Source organism: Henckelia pumila, chromosome 3 (assembly GCF_033568475.1).
Source record: "Henckelia pumila isolate YLH828 chromosome 3, ASM3356847v2, whole genome shotgun sequence".
NCBI classification, from domain to species: Eukaryota; Viridiplantae; Streptophyta; class Magnoliopsida; order Lamiales; family Gesneriaceae; genus Henckelia; species Henckelia pumila.
In genome coordinates, this window is record NC_133122.1 from 184,081,848 (window position 1) to 184,101,787 (window position 19,940).

Here is a 19,940-nt window from a genome sequence, read left to right on the forward strand (position 1 = left end):
TCAGTGGGCAAGGAGAAGTCTGGAGTAAACGCCCACCTAAGATAACTTCCATCAAACAGCAACTCAAGAAGGCCGCCCCGAGGAAGCCCGCTGTCTGCGCTGCTGTGTCAAAGATCCATAGCGCTTCTGAGAGTACGTGCGAACAGATAGATAAGGGGGATGACTCGCAGAGACATGAGAAGCCGTCGAAATTTTCGCCTTCTTTCCCTGATCAGAAGCAACATCAATCACTGGAAATGAAACAGGGGCTGACGGAACAAGGGTCGGACCCTGACCATCAACAGGAACATCAGGTTGTGGTATAGCCAAGTCCACCACCTTAACCTGTCCAGACTCATCCTCAATAAGCAACTGCGAGTCTGAAGCAGTGCTAGTACCAAAAGCAGTTGAACTCTGACCCAAATCCTCATTTAAGTCCCGGAGGGCCTCAAATGGGTTCAACGAAGACGGGGGCAAAACACGGCCCTGATCCTGACGACGTCGATGTCGACCCTTCTTCTGAATCCACCCATCCACTGCAATCGAAGGACCAACACTGGAGGGAAGAACCAGATCCTGCTGGCTAGCCTGAGATTGACCCCCAGGAGGCGGGGCTGAAGCCTGCGGAAGCTGAGAAGACTTACCCTTACCTCGGGGACGTCGCCTACGCCGAGAGGGGTCATTCCGAGAGCAAAACTCAAGGGTCGATAATAGTTCTTGAATTATATAATCAAAACCAAAAAAAAAAAAAAAAAAAAAGTAGACCTCTTATAAAACTGGTACTTTTCCATAAGGCCGGTCAAAATCAGAGATCCACTCATCTAATACATAAGGTTTTATGTGAAACTGTCTCACGGAACTCTATCTATGAGATGAGTCAACCAAACTCATATTTATTTTTATATTTTGACATAAAAAATAATACTTTTTCATGAGTGATTCAAATAAAAGATTCGTCTTATGAAATTGACCCGTGAAACCGTCTCTCGAGAATTTTTTTGTACATAAAATTGATCCGTGAGACAATTGAACTATGGAAAGAAAAAAAGTTAAATTACACCAATTTATTAATTTTTATAAGTTGATAAAAGAAAAATAAATAAGGAAGATTTGACCTTTTGCTTATATAGGGCTTCATATTTTATTTCCAGTGGTTAATTAAAAATAACTCGACACTGAAATTTGATTCAAAACTAATATACAAATGACAAATTACTAGTGATGAATCCAATTTACGGTCCCTCAGTCCCTCCTAAAACAAATTGTTCGAAATTTTTATATATTCTTAGTAATGAATATCCAACAATCTACTGTTAGAATAACATCAAAAAAATTTGACGATTCACTTTTGGTAACTGAGTCTGATATCGTAAACGAGTACTACATTGTTTGTATGTGAAAAGTTTTTATCACTTTTTTTCCATTTAAATCTATAGAAATCGACGCAAAATATCAAGTCCCATATGCACATTTTGATGCACCAACGTGAAATTAACTACACGAAACAAGAAACACAAATTAAGTTGGAGTTTGTATAATTTATATATGTCAAGTATCCACAAGCTCCACTAATTGCCTGTTCCCATTATTATTCTTGGAGCTTACAGCGCCTTTGCTGAATATCTCTTCCATCTCCTCCAGCCTCCGCCCCTTGGTCTCCGGTAAGCAGAAGTACACAAAGAACCATGCCACCACCGCTACACTGGCGAATAGATAGAACGCGCCGCCGTAAGTTATGGCGTCGGCCAGCGACAGAAATGTCATGGAGACGGTGGCGTTCATAACCCTGTTCATTCCCACACTGACGCTGGCCCCCGCCGCCCGCAGCTTCATGGGGAATATTTCAGCGCTGTAGACCCAGCAAACGGGGCACAGCCCGATGTTGAAGAACATTATAAACATATAAACAAAGATTAAACTCAGTACAAGAGCCCACAGCAGCTTCTTTTCCGCGTGTTCCACCATAGTTAAACAGGTTCCGAGGCCTGTAAGGGCTACGATCATGCCGGTGATGCTGACCAAAAGAAGTTTTCTCCGGCCAACTCTGTCGATTATGAAGGTGGAGATTGTTATGAAGGTCAGTTTTGTCAGCCCCACTCCGACTGTGGCTAGCAGAAGCTTCTTCTTGTCCATCACGCCCGCCTTTTTGAAGATTCTTGGGCCGTATAGAATCACAGCTTCAGTCCCTGTCGCGTGTTCGAAGAAATGTATCCCCACTCCGGCGATCAGCATCCTCCGCACGGTCGGGGTCGGCTTGAATAGCAATTCCTTCCAAATACCAGCTTCGCCTTGCGCGGATTTGGATTTGGGGACTGATACGGTTTCATCGGTGCAATTTTCGTCGATCCCCGCGGCTTTTTTGATGTCTTTTAACCTCTGCTCTGCCTCTTCACTGTCATCACAGACTCTGTACATGATTTTCTTGGCTTCACCCAATCTCCCTTGCATAATCAGCCACCGGGGGGATTCGGGCATCTTGAGGATCCCGATTGCAAGAAAAAGAGAAGGGATTGCTGCAATCCCGAGCATTATTCTCCAACCTTGCCTTAGGCTGAGTTTTGCGAACACGTTGTTGGAGATATAACCGAGCAAGATCCCAACACTGATGCCGATTTCCGGTAAAGAGGAGAGGAACCCGCGAGTGTTGGCCGAAGAAATCTCGGCGGCGTACACAGGAGCAATCATCAAGGCGAAGCCGACGCCGACTCCGGCCGTGCATCTTCCGGCGAGAAGAACGCCGTAATTGGGCGAATATCCCATAAGAATGGAGCCGAGCATGAAGATTATGGAGGCCAGGACTATGGTGTAACGCCTGCCGATGTAATCGGAGGTTCTTCCGGCGCAGAGAGATCCCACAAGCGCGCACAGGTTCAATATTCCCGCCAGGACTTCCAGTTGACCTTCCTTGATCGTGAATTCTTCTTTTATGAAGATCATGGCTCCACTCATCACTCCAGTATCTGCAAAATTTAATTTAAGATTCAACATGATCAGAAGATTACACGGACTACTCAGATTGAATCCAGATCAATAATTCATCCGGATGACATCTTTTTATTCACGTAACGTTTTTAAGATCCTAAAATTAACGAAAATAAACGAGAATTAAAATCACCATAGCCAAAGATTATGGATATCATGGAGCCGACCACTGCACAAGCACATGCATATTTGTTGAGCTTTCGGGCTTCGAATGCATTTGCACCAGCCTCCATTGTTACAACCATGCACGGGAGTTTCTACAAAAGAAAATTTGTCTTCTGTGCATACGAAAACATAAAGAATTAAACTCACCAAGTAAACGCTTAAATCCAATTCCAAAAACCCCTCGTGGAACCCACCCCTTATCTCAACACCTCATATTTTAATTTAATTTATACCGCAGCGTGGGAAAACATATATATATTTCACACCACAGCCAATTATAATTAATGCAAAATCCCTTTCGTCTGGTTAATGGACAAAACGTGCAAATATTCAATGTAGTTTTTCCCTTTTCATCAAAGATTTTATCAAACGATCTTCAAAAAGAAACGAAAAACGAACAGAGATTTTCTGAAAGGACTGCCTATGTTTCATTAAATGACATACCATATATATATATATATATATATATATATATATAAATTGCTGCAAGACTACGTCTTCTCACATCGTGGGTCGGCTCGATTCATATACAGTCTTTAAAGTAATAACATACAATCTAATATTTGGATATGATATGTCGTCCGTCTCATAAAATTGATTTCATCTCATCAGATTTTTCTCTTTATCTAATCACCGTCCCATAATTATAGCGGTTTATTAATTAATTTTTATCCAAAATTCGATAACAAGTGGATAAGAATCCCCAGAAAGAAGGTCCAAATAACTTTGTTTTCCCCGGATTAAACGCGTGCATCCGACTTGGGACTCTTGATATAGCTATGGCTAGGGAAAAAGATAAAAATACAGAATCAAGAATGCAAAAGCTTTTTGAGTTTGCAAGCATGTGAACAGACATTAATGAAATATAAAATTCAGATAACTATATATATATTGGATTTGGATGCATTCAAAATAGTCAACTATCAATTTTTCAAAAAATTGGACCGCTGTCTACATACATCATACAAATCAAATGGGTATCTTCGATCTGTACATATCGGTTTTATATTTGCGCTAATTATATTATATGAATGCTGATTAAGTGAGTCTCACGTGTTTAATAAATTATAAATAAATAAATATATATATATATATAGACACGTATTTTAAAAAGGTGTGCATTGCACGTGCGTGCTTTCGACTATGATTTTGTACTCTTTTTGTTAGCACATGATGAACCTTTTGGAACCAGATCGCCGATCGGTCTCGGTTAGGTTAAATTTATTTAAAAGTTTTTTGCAATTTGAAAGTGTGATTGGAAGTGCCATAAAAAGTGTGATTGAAAGTGGAGTTGGGGAATGAAGTGTTATGGAAAATAGTACATGTCTGCATATATAACTAAAATACAATTTTGATAAATTAGAAAAAAAAAATATGAAAATTAGATTACTAAATCGAATTTTCCGAAATATTACATATAACATCTAAATCAACAAGATGCAAAAAACAAGTCAACAAAAGCTATTATGTCAAAAGAAAATGAAAATTATATATGATCCTATAAGTCAATTAATCCACTTAAGAGTTTGAACACTTTAAGACATGTAGTTTTATAGGCATTGGTCGACTTAATTGTGGGGATATGAGAGCTTTGATAGCCATTAACAAGAAGTGGGTTCACGTACTTATCATGGCCCAAAAACTTGATATATGCCCACTTCCTCCAAGCAAAAAAAAAAACATGTAATGCCCACCAAGCAAATCCTATACAAATATCGTAAGAAAAATTATAGACCTTTATCTTATTTTTTTAAGATCTTTTTTTATTTTTCATGTTTAATAGGAAAAAAAACATAATATATCCATAATATTGGTTATAGTTTAAATTGTTATTTTTTTAATAAACTTTACAATCACAAAGTATTTACCTCAAATTTCGATTTGACCAGAACTTCTAATTTAGATTCAACTTCTTGCACCACTTTTTTTATTTTAAATTTTTTTCCCAATAAAACTTCAAAATTTATACTTGTCCCTCGTGTTTAATTGTAAACTAGTCGCATCGGCACATACATATTGGTGGGATATGGTTTCTTCAATTCAGCTTCTGCTCAGGAACCTTTCTTGTATTATGCTGCTGTCAAGGAACTGCATAAATTTCCCGTTACAGAACCAGATATGCGAATCCAAGATGCGTACACTCACTTTCCCTAAAAAACTTTTTGCTCCCATTACGGTGATGCACTCGGAGTCACGGACCAAGCAAATGTTCTTCCAGGATACAATGGATTCTTAAGAATGTTTTTTCCAAAGTGCACACTTGAAAAAAAACCCCGAATATATCAGATATCTTTCAACTCGATAATCAAATGTTTGTATAATATATCTGCAGTATATCAATTTTCAAACCACAAATATTTTGATGAAACTATTTTTGCTATATGGATAGGAGTCTGCCTCGGTACGAGAATGCGTCTGACTCGGTACGGATTGTAGTGACCCTGCATTGAATCACCTACTAACTGGCAACTAATAGCATGCATTAAGCTTAATTAAAGCAATAATACTAATCAGGGAAAAACGTGCGGAAACAGAACCCATAATTTACATATCAGCTTAGTACAAAAGTTTCAAGCTTATTTATCAGTAGTGATACAACCATATCGAAACAACTAGTAAGTAAACATTATACAGTTATATCGAGTCCTGCTGTATAAATAACTCCTCAAGGCTCCTGCTCCCTAGTCCTGCCTCGAACTACCGGCTCCGTCCATCCTGCAACATGCCCCGTGGAATTGGGTGTCCAAGATAACAACTAGAACGTGAGGGCTAACGCCCAGTACATAAACATGAGTAAACTATGTATATGATGCATGCAACCGTGATGACTGGTAAATGGTCATCTGATAAGTCATGCTCAGTATAGGCGCCACATGAGTGCTGTAACCTCGCGGATCAACCTCTGGATACAACCACACTCGTCTAGTACACAAGAGTAGTCAGACATACATGTCTCCGCCGTCGCGGTACTCTCAGTGACAGACTAACAAGTATAGAGCTGAGCGGCTCAATAATCAGGTATAACAAGTTATAGGCTCAACGTGTATATGCACATGACATATGAATATGGAAAGCGGTAAATCATATATCATGCCATATAATAATGCCAAATAAATGCAACACATAAACATGTATACTCGCTGGCAATCTCAGTCAATGTATTCGTACCTCTAGGCTAGTTCAAGTCTAGTACGTAGGATCCTAGGTTCCAAGCCTATATTCAAAAGTTAACCGTATCACTACACAAGTTCTATAAGTCTTAACTAAGCTAATAAGTACTCCCAAATCTTAAATAGATTCCTGGACCATACCTTCGTCCGTAGTAAGCCCTTTGGAGTCGCTAGTCCCGGATGACTATAACCACACCTTGGTTATTCCAGAACTTCTATAATAACCGATAGGGCCCTCAAGTGTATATCTCATACTATATAACTAAAGAAGAAAACTCAGAATTCGTATTTCAAAATGAATTAGAATGAGCCCTATTTATAGACCCCAAAGTCGGTCAAGTTCGGATCCTCCAAACTCGGGTTTGGATCGTCCGATCTAGCTCAACGCCTGCATGCAGAACACGTCGAGTTCGGACCGTCCAATCTCCACTTCGGATCGTCCGAAGTGTCCAATGCTTGACACTTGTTAAAATCCATGGCTGAGTAATCCTGCTTGCTTGGCATAAGGGAGTTCGGGCCGTCCGATCCTGGTTCGGACCATCTGAACGTGCCTTAACTCCGAAGTCAACATGTACTCTTCGGAGCCCCCGGGTTGGGCCGTAGCTGAACATCAGTAGGCTGGATAATATGAGATTCATCAGCTATGTACTATCGAAGTAACGACACATAAAAAACATCATGTATACTGGAAAGATATGGCGGAAACGCCAAACGATATGCAACATCTCCGATCTTTTCCAGTATCTGGAAAGGCCCAATATATCGAGGTGATAACTTGCCTTTCAGACCGAACCTCATCACCTTCCTGAAAGGTGACACTCATAAGAATACATATTCACCAGGCTCGAACTGAATTGGCCTGCGGTGAATATTGTCATAACTGGCTTGCCGATCTTGAGCAGTTTTAATTCTCCTTTTGATCAAATCTACCTTGTCTACAATCTGCTGCACCAACTTGGGACCCTCAACTTGTCCTTTGCCTATCTCATCTCAGAATAACGGAGTACGACATCGTCGACCATAAAATGCCTCGAAAGGTGCATTATCAGTACTACGATGATAACTGTTATTGTAGGTGAATTCGATCAAAGGTAATTGATCCTGCAAAGACAAACCAAAATCCATGACAGAAGAACGTAGCATATCCTCCAACGTACGAATCGTCCGCTCTGACTGCCCATCAATCTTCGGATGATATGCAGTGCTCATATAACGCCTAAAATTTCGTTCACGCTAAACCGTATGCATAATTAGAAAATTTAATATTTTAAATAGAATTAAATAATTATAAAATAAATTAAGGGGTTAAATGACTTTTATTTATCATGATTTTGTGTTATAAATTTATTTAGGATTTTTAATTCGAATATTTTAGAGTTATGAATTTTTTAAAAAAAAATATTATTTTTGAGCGCATAGCCGGTCGGTGATCGACCGTGATAAAAGTTTTATTTAAATTTTTGTCCAAAGAATTTTAAGAGCCAAAAATAATTATTTTAAGGTTTATTTTATAGAAAAATTTAAGTTTTATATATATAAATATTTAGGAAGCCCATTTTTCATCTTAATAGACTATTTTTATGGCTTTAAGGACATCTTAAATTTTTGGGCCTTATTATTTCGAAAATTAGCATTTAAATTGTCCAAAATATTAGAGTTGGGCTAACTTCTTAATTATTTTCTGAGCCCATATTCAATTAACCAATATGCTTATTAGGGCCCAAGATCTATGACTTTTTAAAACCCCATAGAAGCCCTATCCTTCACCATCTTCCTCACGCCATTTCTTCTGAGAAGTAGGGACTCCTTTCCGCTTCTTTCACTTGCACACACTACACGCAAATCTTGTTTAAATTTCAAGGTTTATACGGATTATTGATCGGCACGTCGCGAGCTTCGTTTCTATACTTTTATTTTTTGGATTGAGGCATGTTCGATTTTTCTTTGATGTCGCCATTTAGATCGTTATATGTGCTTTCGAGGTTTAAATATGTGTTGTGCATTTGCCTGTGGTTGATTTTAAGTTTCACGCATGATTTTGGTTCGGATCTTGATTTCTCGAAGATATTTTTTTTGAGGCTGGTTTCGAGTGGGAGTGCCCTGGTTCGATCTTGGTGCTGATTGTTTGAGGAAATGGTCTGGTAGTGGCTATAGATTGAGGGCCGATGAGGTTAAGGGAGGGGAGGCGCAAGGGCTGAAGTGGTGGTTGGGTGTTGCGCGTAGGTGATGTTGCGCGCAGCAGGGCTTGAGAAATAAGCCACGCTCGAACCAAGCTAGGCAAGGCTCGAGCCGTGACTGGCCTAGAGGGATCGGCGGGACCTCGGGATGATCCTGTCGGCCGGGCTCCGGCCATGGGTGGCCGGAGCAGGGGAAAAGAGGCTAAGAAATGATCGGCCGAGGTGATGTAGGCGAGACATGGGCTGAGAATTTTTTGGGCCGTGTGTTTGGGCTTTGGGAAGCCGGGTCATGGTTAGTGGTCCGGGTCGGGTCCAATAGGTTTAGGGTCCAAGTTTATGTTTTGGGCTTAAGTTATTAAACTGAGCTTAATTATTATTTGGGCTTAAGTTAGCAATTGGGCTTAAATAATTATTTGGGCCTAGAAATTGTTTTATTAGTGCTTAAACAAAATAATTATTTGGGCTTAAGGTATAAGTGTGGGCTTGAGGAATTAGATAAGTGTAATTGGGCCAGACTTAGTTCCAGGGCTTAGGTTGAGGGGCAGCAACTCGAACCAGCCGTGACAAACTAAATAGTCCGTAAATATATATTTAATAGACGTATATGTAATATTTTGATATGATTATGATTTTTATAAAAAAAATTAAATATATATTTACGGGCAAATTTTTTAAGGAAAACTGATATTTTTAATTCATGATTCATGCATATGTTTTATATATTAAGATAATGGCATGTAAGAAAATATTTTTGGAAAGTTGATTTGAATTGTGGAAATTATGTTCAGGAGCCTACGGATCCCCGTGTTAAGGTTGGGTGAAGTGGCATATGAGGCGTAGGGAATCCCCGTCTTAAGGTTGGGTGAACCTCGCCGCCGCGTACGTTGGTTTTAGATTGATCAATCGCTTATGTTTATGGTCACATTTCACTGATATGACCCACAGTAAAGATTTTATGACTATAACATGCCATATTTATGATACGTATTTATGTTATGATTATGTTTACGATTTAGTATGATTTATACGATTTTACAATCATGCATGCATTAGAACCCTTAGGCTATTTTTATATATGTTATGTGCTTGCATGTGATTTTATATAGTAGTACTCGTTATGTATATTATAGAGCATACTGGGCCTTTAGGCTCACTAGATCTAAATAGTACAGGTGAGTGTGATTCAATAGCTGATGATGTGGTCTCAACTGGTGGCGAGGACCTCTGAGCATCTGCGGCTAGCTGGCTTGCCCGTGACCTCTGCAGTAGTTATTTCCGCACTTTATTAAGTTTTGGTCTATGGCTTGTACTAAACTACTTACACTGCATGTTTGCCACATTACTACTCACGTTATGATTTGACTGTGGTTGGAATTTTAAACTATGTATTTCCGCATTTTGCGATACCGTATTTCGCGCGCTTGCGTTTCCTTTAATTATTCGGGCTTTTTAAATTGCTAGAGTTCAATCAATTTATTATACATTATATTACATGGAATAAAACTATTTTTAGTAGTGACGCATATATGTATGGGCATATCTATGGTACATATATATATATGTATATATATATATATATATATAGTCGTTTCAGCTCAAACTCAGAGTGGTACCCAACGCCTATTGAAAACTATCCCAGAAACGTGAGGTAAACCGTGGATCTCTACCACTGACTATGCTCACTGGAATCTCATGCAATCGCACTATCTCCTAAATGTATAAGCGTGCCATGCGATCATAAGAATACTCCCGGTTGTAAGAAATAAAGTGTGCTGATTTCGTCAAACGGTCAAAAACGACCCAGATAGCATCACACTGACGTGAAGTCATAGGCAAGTGCATGCTCCCACTTCCATTCGGGAATCTCAAGATTCTGCAGTAATCCACCTGGTCATCGGTGTTCAGCCTTGACCTGTTGACAAACCAAACATCAAGAAATAAATTGATACACACTTCACTTCATCCTCTTCCACTAGAATCTAGTTCGCAAATCCTTATACATTTTCAAGCTTCCAGGATGAACTGACAATCTACTCCTGTGAGATTGAGAAAGAATATCATTTTTGAGCTCCGTATCATCAGGTACAACCACTCGATTCGATAAGCACAATAAACATTTGCCTGATAATGGAATCCAGATGTATTAACTCCATTGGCTAGACGTGCCAATCGCTGAGTCTTGACATCATATATCTGAGCGTCCCTAATCCGAGAATACAAAGCTGACTCAGATAATATAGTATACAAACGAATCTCATTTCTTCCTTTCTTATGCTTGACTGTAAAACTCAGTGAACAGCATTCCTGAATCATATGAGTTAATTCACTAGTCTGAAGTGCATAAAGTTTCACCTGCCGACTCAAGGCATTAGTAGTAAGATTAGCAGAACCTGGATGATATTTGATCTCGCAATCATAATCTTTCAGTAAGTCCATCCAGCGTCTCTATCGCATATTCAACTCCACCTGAGTAAATAAATACTTCAGAATCTTGTGATCCGTAAATATCTCAAATTTCTTGCCATAAAGATAATGCCTCTAGATCTTGAGCGCAAATACAATGGCGGCTAACTCGAGATCATGCACTGGATAATTATTCTCATGAGTCTTCAACTGTCGAGAAGCATAGGCAATAACATGTCCATGCTGTGTCAAAACACATCCTAACCCCTAACTAGAGGCATCGGTATAGAGAATATAACCTCCCGATCCAGAAGGTAGAGCTAACACAGGTGCAATAGTAAGACATCTACGCAGCTCATGAAATGACTCCTCACAATCCGAGGACCAAATGAAGACAAAATCTTTCCATGTAAGCTGAGTCAAAGGCCTGGCTAACTGTGAAAATTCTTGATGAACCGACGGTAATAACCCTCTAGACCCAAGAAACTTCGAATCTCAACAACCGTCTTCGGACGAGACCAGTTCAGCACTGCCTCTATCTTACTTGGATCAACAGATATTCCTTCACTAGAAATCACATGACCGAAAAACATTACCCGATTAAGCCAAAATTCGCACTTGCTCAATTTTGCATACAGCTAATTCTCTCGTAGCTTCTGCAATACAATTCTCAGATGCTGTACATGCTCATCCTTGTCATGAGAATTAACAATAATATCATCAATGAAGACGATGACGAATCTATCCAGATATTCTCGAAATACTTGATTCATCAGATTCATAAAGACTGTCGATGCATTCGTCAGACCGAATGGCATTACCATAAATTCATAATGCCCATATCTAGTTCTAAAAGAAGTCGTAGAAATATCTGAGTCTCGTACCCGCATTTGATGGTATCCAGATCTCATATCTATCTTGGAGTAGACAGAAGTATCCTGTAATTGATCGAACAGATCATCAATTCGCGGCAAAGGATACTTATTCTTGATGGTGAAACGATTCAACTGCCTGTAGTCAACACATAATCGCATCGATCCATCCTTCTTCTTGACAAACAAAACAGGTGCTCCCCACGGAGAAAAACTTGGACGAATATATCCCTTATCAAGCAGATCCTACAACTGCTGTTTCAATTCCCTCATCTCTGACGGTGCCAGACGATAAGGTGCTCGGGATATAGGCGTTGTTCCTGGTACCAGATCAATACCAAATTCAACCTCTTGAACCGGAGTAAAACCAGGAATCTCATCATGGAATACATCAGGAAACTCGCTGACAACCGATAACTGATTAATACCCAAACTACTCGTGGACATATCAACTGCATAAATGAGGTAGCCCTCCCCACCTGACTCTAAGACATGACATGCCTCCAGAGCCGATACAAGTGGCATCGGAGGTCGTGCTCCCTCACCATAGAAGTACCAGCTATCACCCTCATCCAGATGAAACTGTACCAGAAGCTGATAACAATCCACAGTAGCGTGATACAAAGTCAGCATATATATTCCCAAAATACAGTCAAAATCTGTCATTGCTAAGATCATTAGATTAGCAGACAACACGTGACCCTCAAACTCTAGAAGGCAACCCATCACTAGACGTTTAGTTACTACCTCCTGCTCCAGCGGAGTAGATACAACTAAATCCTGGTCTAATGATACATAAGGTAATCTATGTCTCTTAACAAAATGGCTAGAAATAAAAGAATGCGATGCTCCAGTATCAATTAAAACAAGTGCTGGAATACCACATAACAGAAAGGTACCTGCCAACATGCGATCGCTTACCTCAGTAGCCCGATCCTGAGACAGAGCAAACACCTGCCCCTGTGTGTGTGGACAAAAACTAGAAGAACTAGGTGGTGCTGGCTGCTGACGTGGATGAGTAGAAGCCTGAGATCCCATCTGTGATCCCAATCCACTCGCAGCTCCCATACGCTGAGTACAATCTCTCCGCAGATGTCCCTGCTCACCACAAATAAAAAAAACATCAGAAGCCTTCCGACAAGAAGCTGCAGAATGCTTCCCACCATAGTGACTGCAAAATTCATCTTTCTTCTTCTTTTTTCCAAACCAAAACATACCTCGTGAACCACGAGATCCAGAAGAAGTAGTAGTAGAAGAAGACATAGGTCCAGATTGCACAACAGATTGAGCCCTAGCCCAAGAAATCCACTAGGCTATCCTGACATCATCAATTGTGCCCGTCTATTGTTGTTCTCCACTTGACGACATCGATTAACCAGAGTCTCATAAGATGTCGAATCATCACAGACAACAACCTGTGAATAGATATCCTGATTCAGGCCTTGCAGAAAGATATCGTACTTGGACGAATCACTCTCATTGATATAGGGACTGTAAGGTAGTAGATCAATGAATCGCTGTTGATACTCATCGACAGTCATAGATCCCTGTCTCAGTGTAAGAAACTTCATCGATCGTGCCTGACGGACAGCTGGAGGAAAATATAACTTTTGAAACTGCTGTCGGAAATCCTCCCAAGTCACTCGTCCTCTCTCAGTACGTGCCTGAGCTACCTTGGTATCCCACCATAAACGTGCACGCCCATCTAGAACAAACTCTAGAACTTCCATCTTCTGCTCCTCTGTACACTCGAAAGCACGAAAAGCACTCTCGATCATGGCCATCCAGGTCCTTGCTTCCTCAGGATTCTCACCTTCTAACAAGGGTTTCGGTCCCACATGCATAAACTTATTGATAGTGTAGCGACGTCTAACCTCGTGAGGATGATGTCGATCCTCATGATGATGGCGATGGTAACGATGATGACCACCTCCCTGGCCAACACTACCATGGCTCTCGTTACCTCCATCAGCCATTATATGAAAAGAATTGAACATTAAAATCCCAAATGCGCAAAATTACTCAAAACTAACTAAATCCCAAGTACGAATCCCAAAATCTAAGCATGCTCTAATACCAAAAATGTAGTGATCCTGCATTGAATCACCTACTAACTGACAACTAATAGCATGCATTAAGCTTAATTAAAGAAATAATACTAATCAGAGAAAAATGTGCGGAAACAGAACCCATAATTTACATATCAGCTTAGTACAAAAGTTTCAAGCTTATTTATTAGTAGTGATACAACCATATTGAAACAACTAGTAAGTAAATGTAGTGACCCTTACCCGGATCACCTACTAAACAGAACTTATGCATGCAATTAACTTAATTATACAGATATCAGAATAAAACTGCGGAAACCATAAACATTATACAATCTCATGTAAAGGAATCTGTAATTTATCCAATAATATACAACCAAATCGAATAGCTGTATAAACCCAAACAACAGTAATAAAACCTAGACGAAGCTCCAGCTGGCCAACCACTGACTAGCCCCTCCTGGATCCACCCTCCTCGTCCAATCGCAAACCTGCCCCATGGAATAGGGTGTCCAGAAAATACAGAGTACGAGACGTGAGCATAAAACGCTCAGTGCGAGAGTATGAGTATACATGCATGCAAAGTGAACTCCCTATAGACTCGAGGTCAAGGATCAGATAACAGAGACAGACCGGGCCCTGGTATGTAGCACGCTGTGCCGTCGCTTCAGGAGGTGGCTCCCATACCGAGATAATCGTGGATACGCCGGACCCAAATCGATGGAAGTCCATCCACTAACAGGATAGGGTACAACCCTACTACAGACATCTCGAAGGAGATACAGCAAGATGCAAATGAATGCAGCATAATATCATGGCATATAAATCATGCAGTCATATAATACATGCATACTCAGTCAGGATATCTCGAACAATACTTTCGTACCTCAAAACAGTGAAAGCTCTACCAACTCTAGGTCCATGCCTATAGTCTGCTCTACACTGCCAAATGATACTACTATCATTAAAGTGCTCTAAGCCTTAACTAAGCTATTGCATACTCCTAAATATTTATAGGAAGCAAAAGCTATACCTTCGTCCGTCGTTAGCCCTTTGATGTCAATGCCTCCAGAACTTGGGCACAACTCCGCTACGACTACCGAACGCCTCGCCGACCTCCGGACCAAGCCTAAGAAGACTAGAACAGCTCCAAAAGGACTAGAAAGGAAAGGAGAACTCGGAATTGGCAAATGAAAGTGAAGTCTCGGCCTTCTATTTATAGACAACGATCGGAACTTCCGATCCTTGATCGAAACGTCCGAACCTCGATCGGAACGTCCGATCCTGCCATCGGAGCTTCCGAAGATCCTGATCTGCCACGCGTCAAAATATCACTTGATGACTCCGGATAGGGGTGATCGGAGCTTCCGGTCCTGATCGGAGCTTCCGATCCAACCACACGTCATGCCTGACGTAATAACATCGGTGCCTCCGATCGCTCATCGGAGCTTCCGATCGTGCCTTCGGAGCTTCCGATCCGTCCGATACCTAATTCAATTAATTAGCATTAATCCTTTAATTACTCAATTAGGGCACGGGCTACTACAGTAAACATTATATAGCTATATCGAATCCTACTGTATAGATTACTCTTCAAAGCTCTTGCTCCCTAGTCCTGCCTCGAACTACCTACTCCGTCCATCCTGCGATCTGCCCCGTGGAATAGGGTGTCCAAGATAACAACTAGGACATGAGCGCTAACGCCTAGTACATAAACATGAGTAAACATATGCATATGATGCATGCAACCGTGATGACTGTTAAAGGGTCATCTGATAAGTCATGCTCAGTACAGGCCCCACATGAATGTGGTAACCTCGCAGATCAACCTCTGGGTACAACCACACTCGTCTAGTACACCAGATTAGTCAGACATACATGTCCCCGCCTTCGCGGTACTCTCAGTGACAGACTAACAAATATAGAGCTGAGCAGCTCTATAATCAGGTATAACAAGGTATAGGCTCAACGTGTATATGCACATGACATATGAATATGGAAAGCGGTAAATCATATATTATACCATATAATAATTCCAAATAAATGCAACACATAAACATGTATACTCGTTGGCAATCTCAGTCAATGTGTATGTACCTCTAGGCTAGTTCAAGTCTAGTAGGATCCTAGGTTTCAAGCCTATATTCAAAATTTCAGTATATCTCTACACAAGTTCTATAAGCCTTAACTAAACTAATAAGTACTCCCAAAACTTAAATAGATTCCTGGATCATACCTTCGTCCGTAGTAAGTCCTTTGGAGTCGCTAGTCCTTGATGACTATAACCACACCTTGGTTATTCCAGAACTTCTATAATAACTGATAGGACACTTAAGTGTATATCTCACACTATATAACTGAAGAAGAAAACTCGAAATTCGTATTTCAAAATGAATTCGAATGAGCCCTATTTATAGACCCCAAAGTTGGTCAAGTTTGGATCCTCCGAACTCGGGTTCGGATCATCTGATCCAGCTCAACGCCTGCATGCAGAACACGTCGAGTTCGGACCGTCCGATCTCCACTTCGGATGAACTTCGGATCATACGAAGTGTCCAATGCTTGAAACTTTTCAAAATCCATGGCTGAGTAATCATGCCTGCTTGGAATAAGGGAGTTCGGGCAGTCTGATCCTGGTTCAAACCGTCCGAACGTGCCTTAACTTCGAAGTCAACATGTCCTCTTCGAAGCCCCCGAGTTGCTGAGTTCGGATCGTCCGAAGTCCTCTTCGGACCGTCCGAACTGGCCCACATAATGGAAACCCAATTCTTAATTTTGAAGTTCGATTAAGCCCCGGAATCGGTTAATTACTAACCCTTAATAATGTTAAACATATTATTATCTTAAAATGAATTCTGGGTTACTACACGGATCCTCGGGGCAGGCATCTCTAAACGACAGAGTACGGGCGCATAAGGGCCGACCTCGAGAGTGAGTTGGCCAGAGGGACGAGGACCCGAGAAAGGGCCATCAGATAGCTCGTCCTAGAGGTGACCTAAGCTGAGGTCTCGGGACAGAGGCAGGATGTTTGGACACGGGCTAATCTAGGGCAAAGAGTAGGAGACAGTACTCGGCCCGAGATGGGGAAGCATTAATAACAGTCAAGGGGATGTGTTTGCACTTGTAAGGCTAGAGAGATGAGAAGCCCGGGGTGCCAAGTACTGGTGGCTGGAGCCGAGTGAGGTCGGAGTAGAGAAGAAAGAGTGCATGAAAGTGATGAGATATTTTCTAAGGATCTTGTTTCCTTTATACAAGATTTGATTATATCTTGTAAGATAACAAGAATCTAGGATAAGGAAGGAAATTTGATTTTAGATCAGGAAAGATAATATTTCCTATCGGTGAGACTCTCTTAGAGTTTTCGTGGGGTACTCTTAATTCCCTATAATACCAGGTTTGATTCACTCTTGGGAGATCTCATACACATATATATTACGCACCTTGTTGCATAACTTTCGGATAGTTTTATTTTCTTATAAGCCCTATATTGGCTTAGGCATCGGAGTGGTCACGCCAAAAAACTCTTCCAACGCCTGTTCACGAGTTCTTTTCTCCGTGCAGATAACTGACCTTTGCATCTAGGCGACGGTGGAAGTAGAGATCTCATTGGAAAAGGTTGTCACGTCTACCCAACATTTTCTAGTATTAACATTTTGCGTCGTCTGTGGGAACTCATCCTTAAATCTAAGACGTAGATATGGTTGTCATGTCTACCCAAAATTTCCAGTGTTAACAAATTTCTACTGAAAAGGGTGAGGAATCAGAGTGCAGAATCTTCTCACACTCAATTTTTCTCAGTTTATTGTGTTCGTATCTTGTTGGAATGATGATTGATTCGATATTTATAATGATTAAATCATTTTCTATGATAGGAAATTTCTTTCAGATGATATACATTCGTTTGAATCATCATAAACCACCAAACCCACGAATAGATGACATGACCAGACGTCTTTGTTCATTTCTGAACCGAAGGAACTTCATATCATGTTGCACTAAGTTTCTGGTTCCTTCAATCTGGTTCTCCTCCCACTTTGGTTTCTTGGTTATTTTAGAGAGTTTTTACAATCACTAAAAAAAATTATTGTTAGATTTTGGCTTAAAAAAATCACTCTTATGTGTTCCTTAAATCTAGTTTATGTGTTAACTTCTACTTAACTTAATTGAAATCCAAAAACTAGTCATATGATGATTATGATTTTTCAAAAGTGATTTTGGTAATAAAAAAAAAGTTAATGTTAAAATCACTATGATCACTATGATCACTTATTTATCAAATACTACCCAACTTCGATTTTTAGTTTTTCACTTTTGTTTCCAAACACTATCAACTTTTGATTTTTTTTTTCACGTTTTTATAATTTATAAATTTAATCACTTTTACAAAATCACTAAAGAACCTTAAGTTCTTTCAGATATCATCTATCATTTTCGACATGAGATCTTCCATTTTTATGAAAATCACCAACCATTTTTGTTAGTAACTCTCTCCACTTTGACAATCCTTGGTGTCCCAGAGCACGTGTCAAATTGTTAGTTCTGAATTTTGCGGGTGTGTCGCATAAGCAAAACACGATTTTTTTTTATGTAAACCATAAAAAAATATAACTTCTAAATTACCAAATGATGTGGATCCCTATTCGAATATCCATTCCATTCTTCCTCGATTTGACGTGACTAAAACGAAATTACTGAAAAATGAACTGAAAGTTCTTCAAGTGGTATGGACATGTGATTATGCGTAAGAATTGAAATCAACATGTTTTTTTAAAGAAATTGAAAAATGAAGATAAAAATATAAACTTTGTAAGAAGCTAAAACAAATATGAACGTTATAAAAGTGCTTCTTAGAAGCTCTCCCAAATTCTATTTGAGTAATGTTTGAGTGATTGCGTTGTTCACTTTATGATCATTCCTCTCGCTTTTGTTCGATTATTCTCTGATCGAGTTATCATGGCCCATGATTTGGTTAATCTTCCTCCATTTTACGTTTTGGCAGCCACCTTCCTTTTGCCCTAATGGGCTGAAACTAACTGCTTATTCTTCAGGGGCTTCTCTTTCATTCCATTAAATTGGAAATTTATTCAAATCCCCTTGTAATTTTCTTGATAAATATAAATTATGTATTTGATGGTCCTAAAAATATTAAGAATGTTAATGGATTTGTCACTCATGTAGGACATGATAAATAAGATGCCTCCTCTTCTCCAGTTGCTAATTTCTCAAAATTTAATACGGTGACATTGTGATTTAGCGATAAGATTCTTTTAGTTTTTGTGAATATATAAATCAAAAGTGTATACCTAATGTATATTAGTAATACGACAGATCTCTTATTCGATTCAATCCATGAAAAAATATTTTTTAATGTAGACATGATCCACATTAAGAACATAAATACATGAAATTGTCTCTACCTACCATATATTAGTTAATGAATTGATTTGGATGGATCTAATGATGAGATTGTACTTGTTGCGATACATATAGGGGTGAGAAAAGATATCGAAAGTATATCGAGATTGTCGTATCGAAAAAATATCGAATTTATCGAATTTTCGACATACAGAAGAATTCGGAACGGTACAGTAACGATACAGAATTTTTCAGTAAAGTAACGGTATGACATTTGAAAATTTTGGTATATACTTGAATACCGAAACAATATATAAAAATTTAAAAATATATAATATTTTCAAACAATAAATTTTAATTTTTTACAAAATAGAAAAAAAAAAATTCGATGTAAAAACGGTATATACCAATATCTTACCGAAATGTCGGTATACCTTAGAATTTCGGTATTATCGATATGGTAGTTATTATATAATAAAAATTTCGATGTACCGTATCGGTTTACCGAAAGTTGGTATCGATATAAAAATTGTATCAATATAAAAAAATGTTATACCGTAATTTTCGATACCGATATACGATTTTCAATGCAATACAATACGGTATACCATCTCTAGAGAGGTGTACGTAAACTTCACGGAAGATCAAACTTTATAATGCATAAACTCATTGTTTACCATCTACTTCGCATGTGACAACCTATAAAATTCTCCACCATCTGAAGCTACAATTGGCTCCAGTTTCATATGGCTGGGCTATTTACATCACATTATCATTTATTAATAATAA

At 39.4% G+C, this 19,940-nt stretch overlaps 1 protein-coding gene across 1 annotated transcript; it reads right to left on the reverse strand.

Annotated features, from left to right (window-relative positions):
• Positions 1-1,440: 1,440 nt before the first annotated feature.
• LOC140890828 (probable polyol transporter 6) lies at positions 1,441-3,553 on the reverse strand. The gene is made up of 2 exons (XM_073298938.1): positions 3,095-3,553; positions 1,441-2,939 (listed from the first exon to the last, which is right to left on the reverse strand). Exons 1-2 carry the CDS (start codon positions 3,204-3,206, stop codon positions 1,528-1,530), a joined length of 1,524 nt encoding a protein of 507 aa, XP_073155039.1. The 5' UTR covers positions 3,207-3,553; the 3' UTR covers positions 1,441-1,527.
• Positions 3,554-19,940: the final 16,387 nt, after the last annotated feature.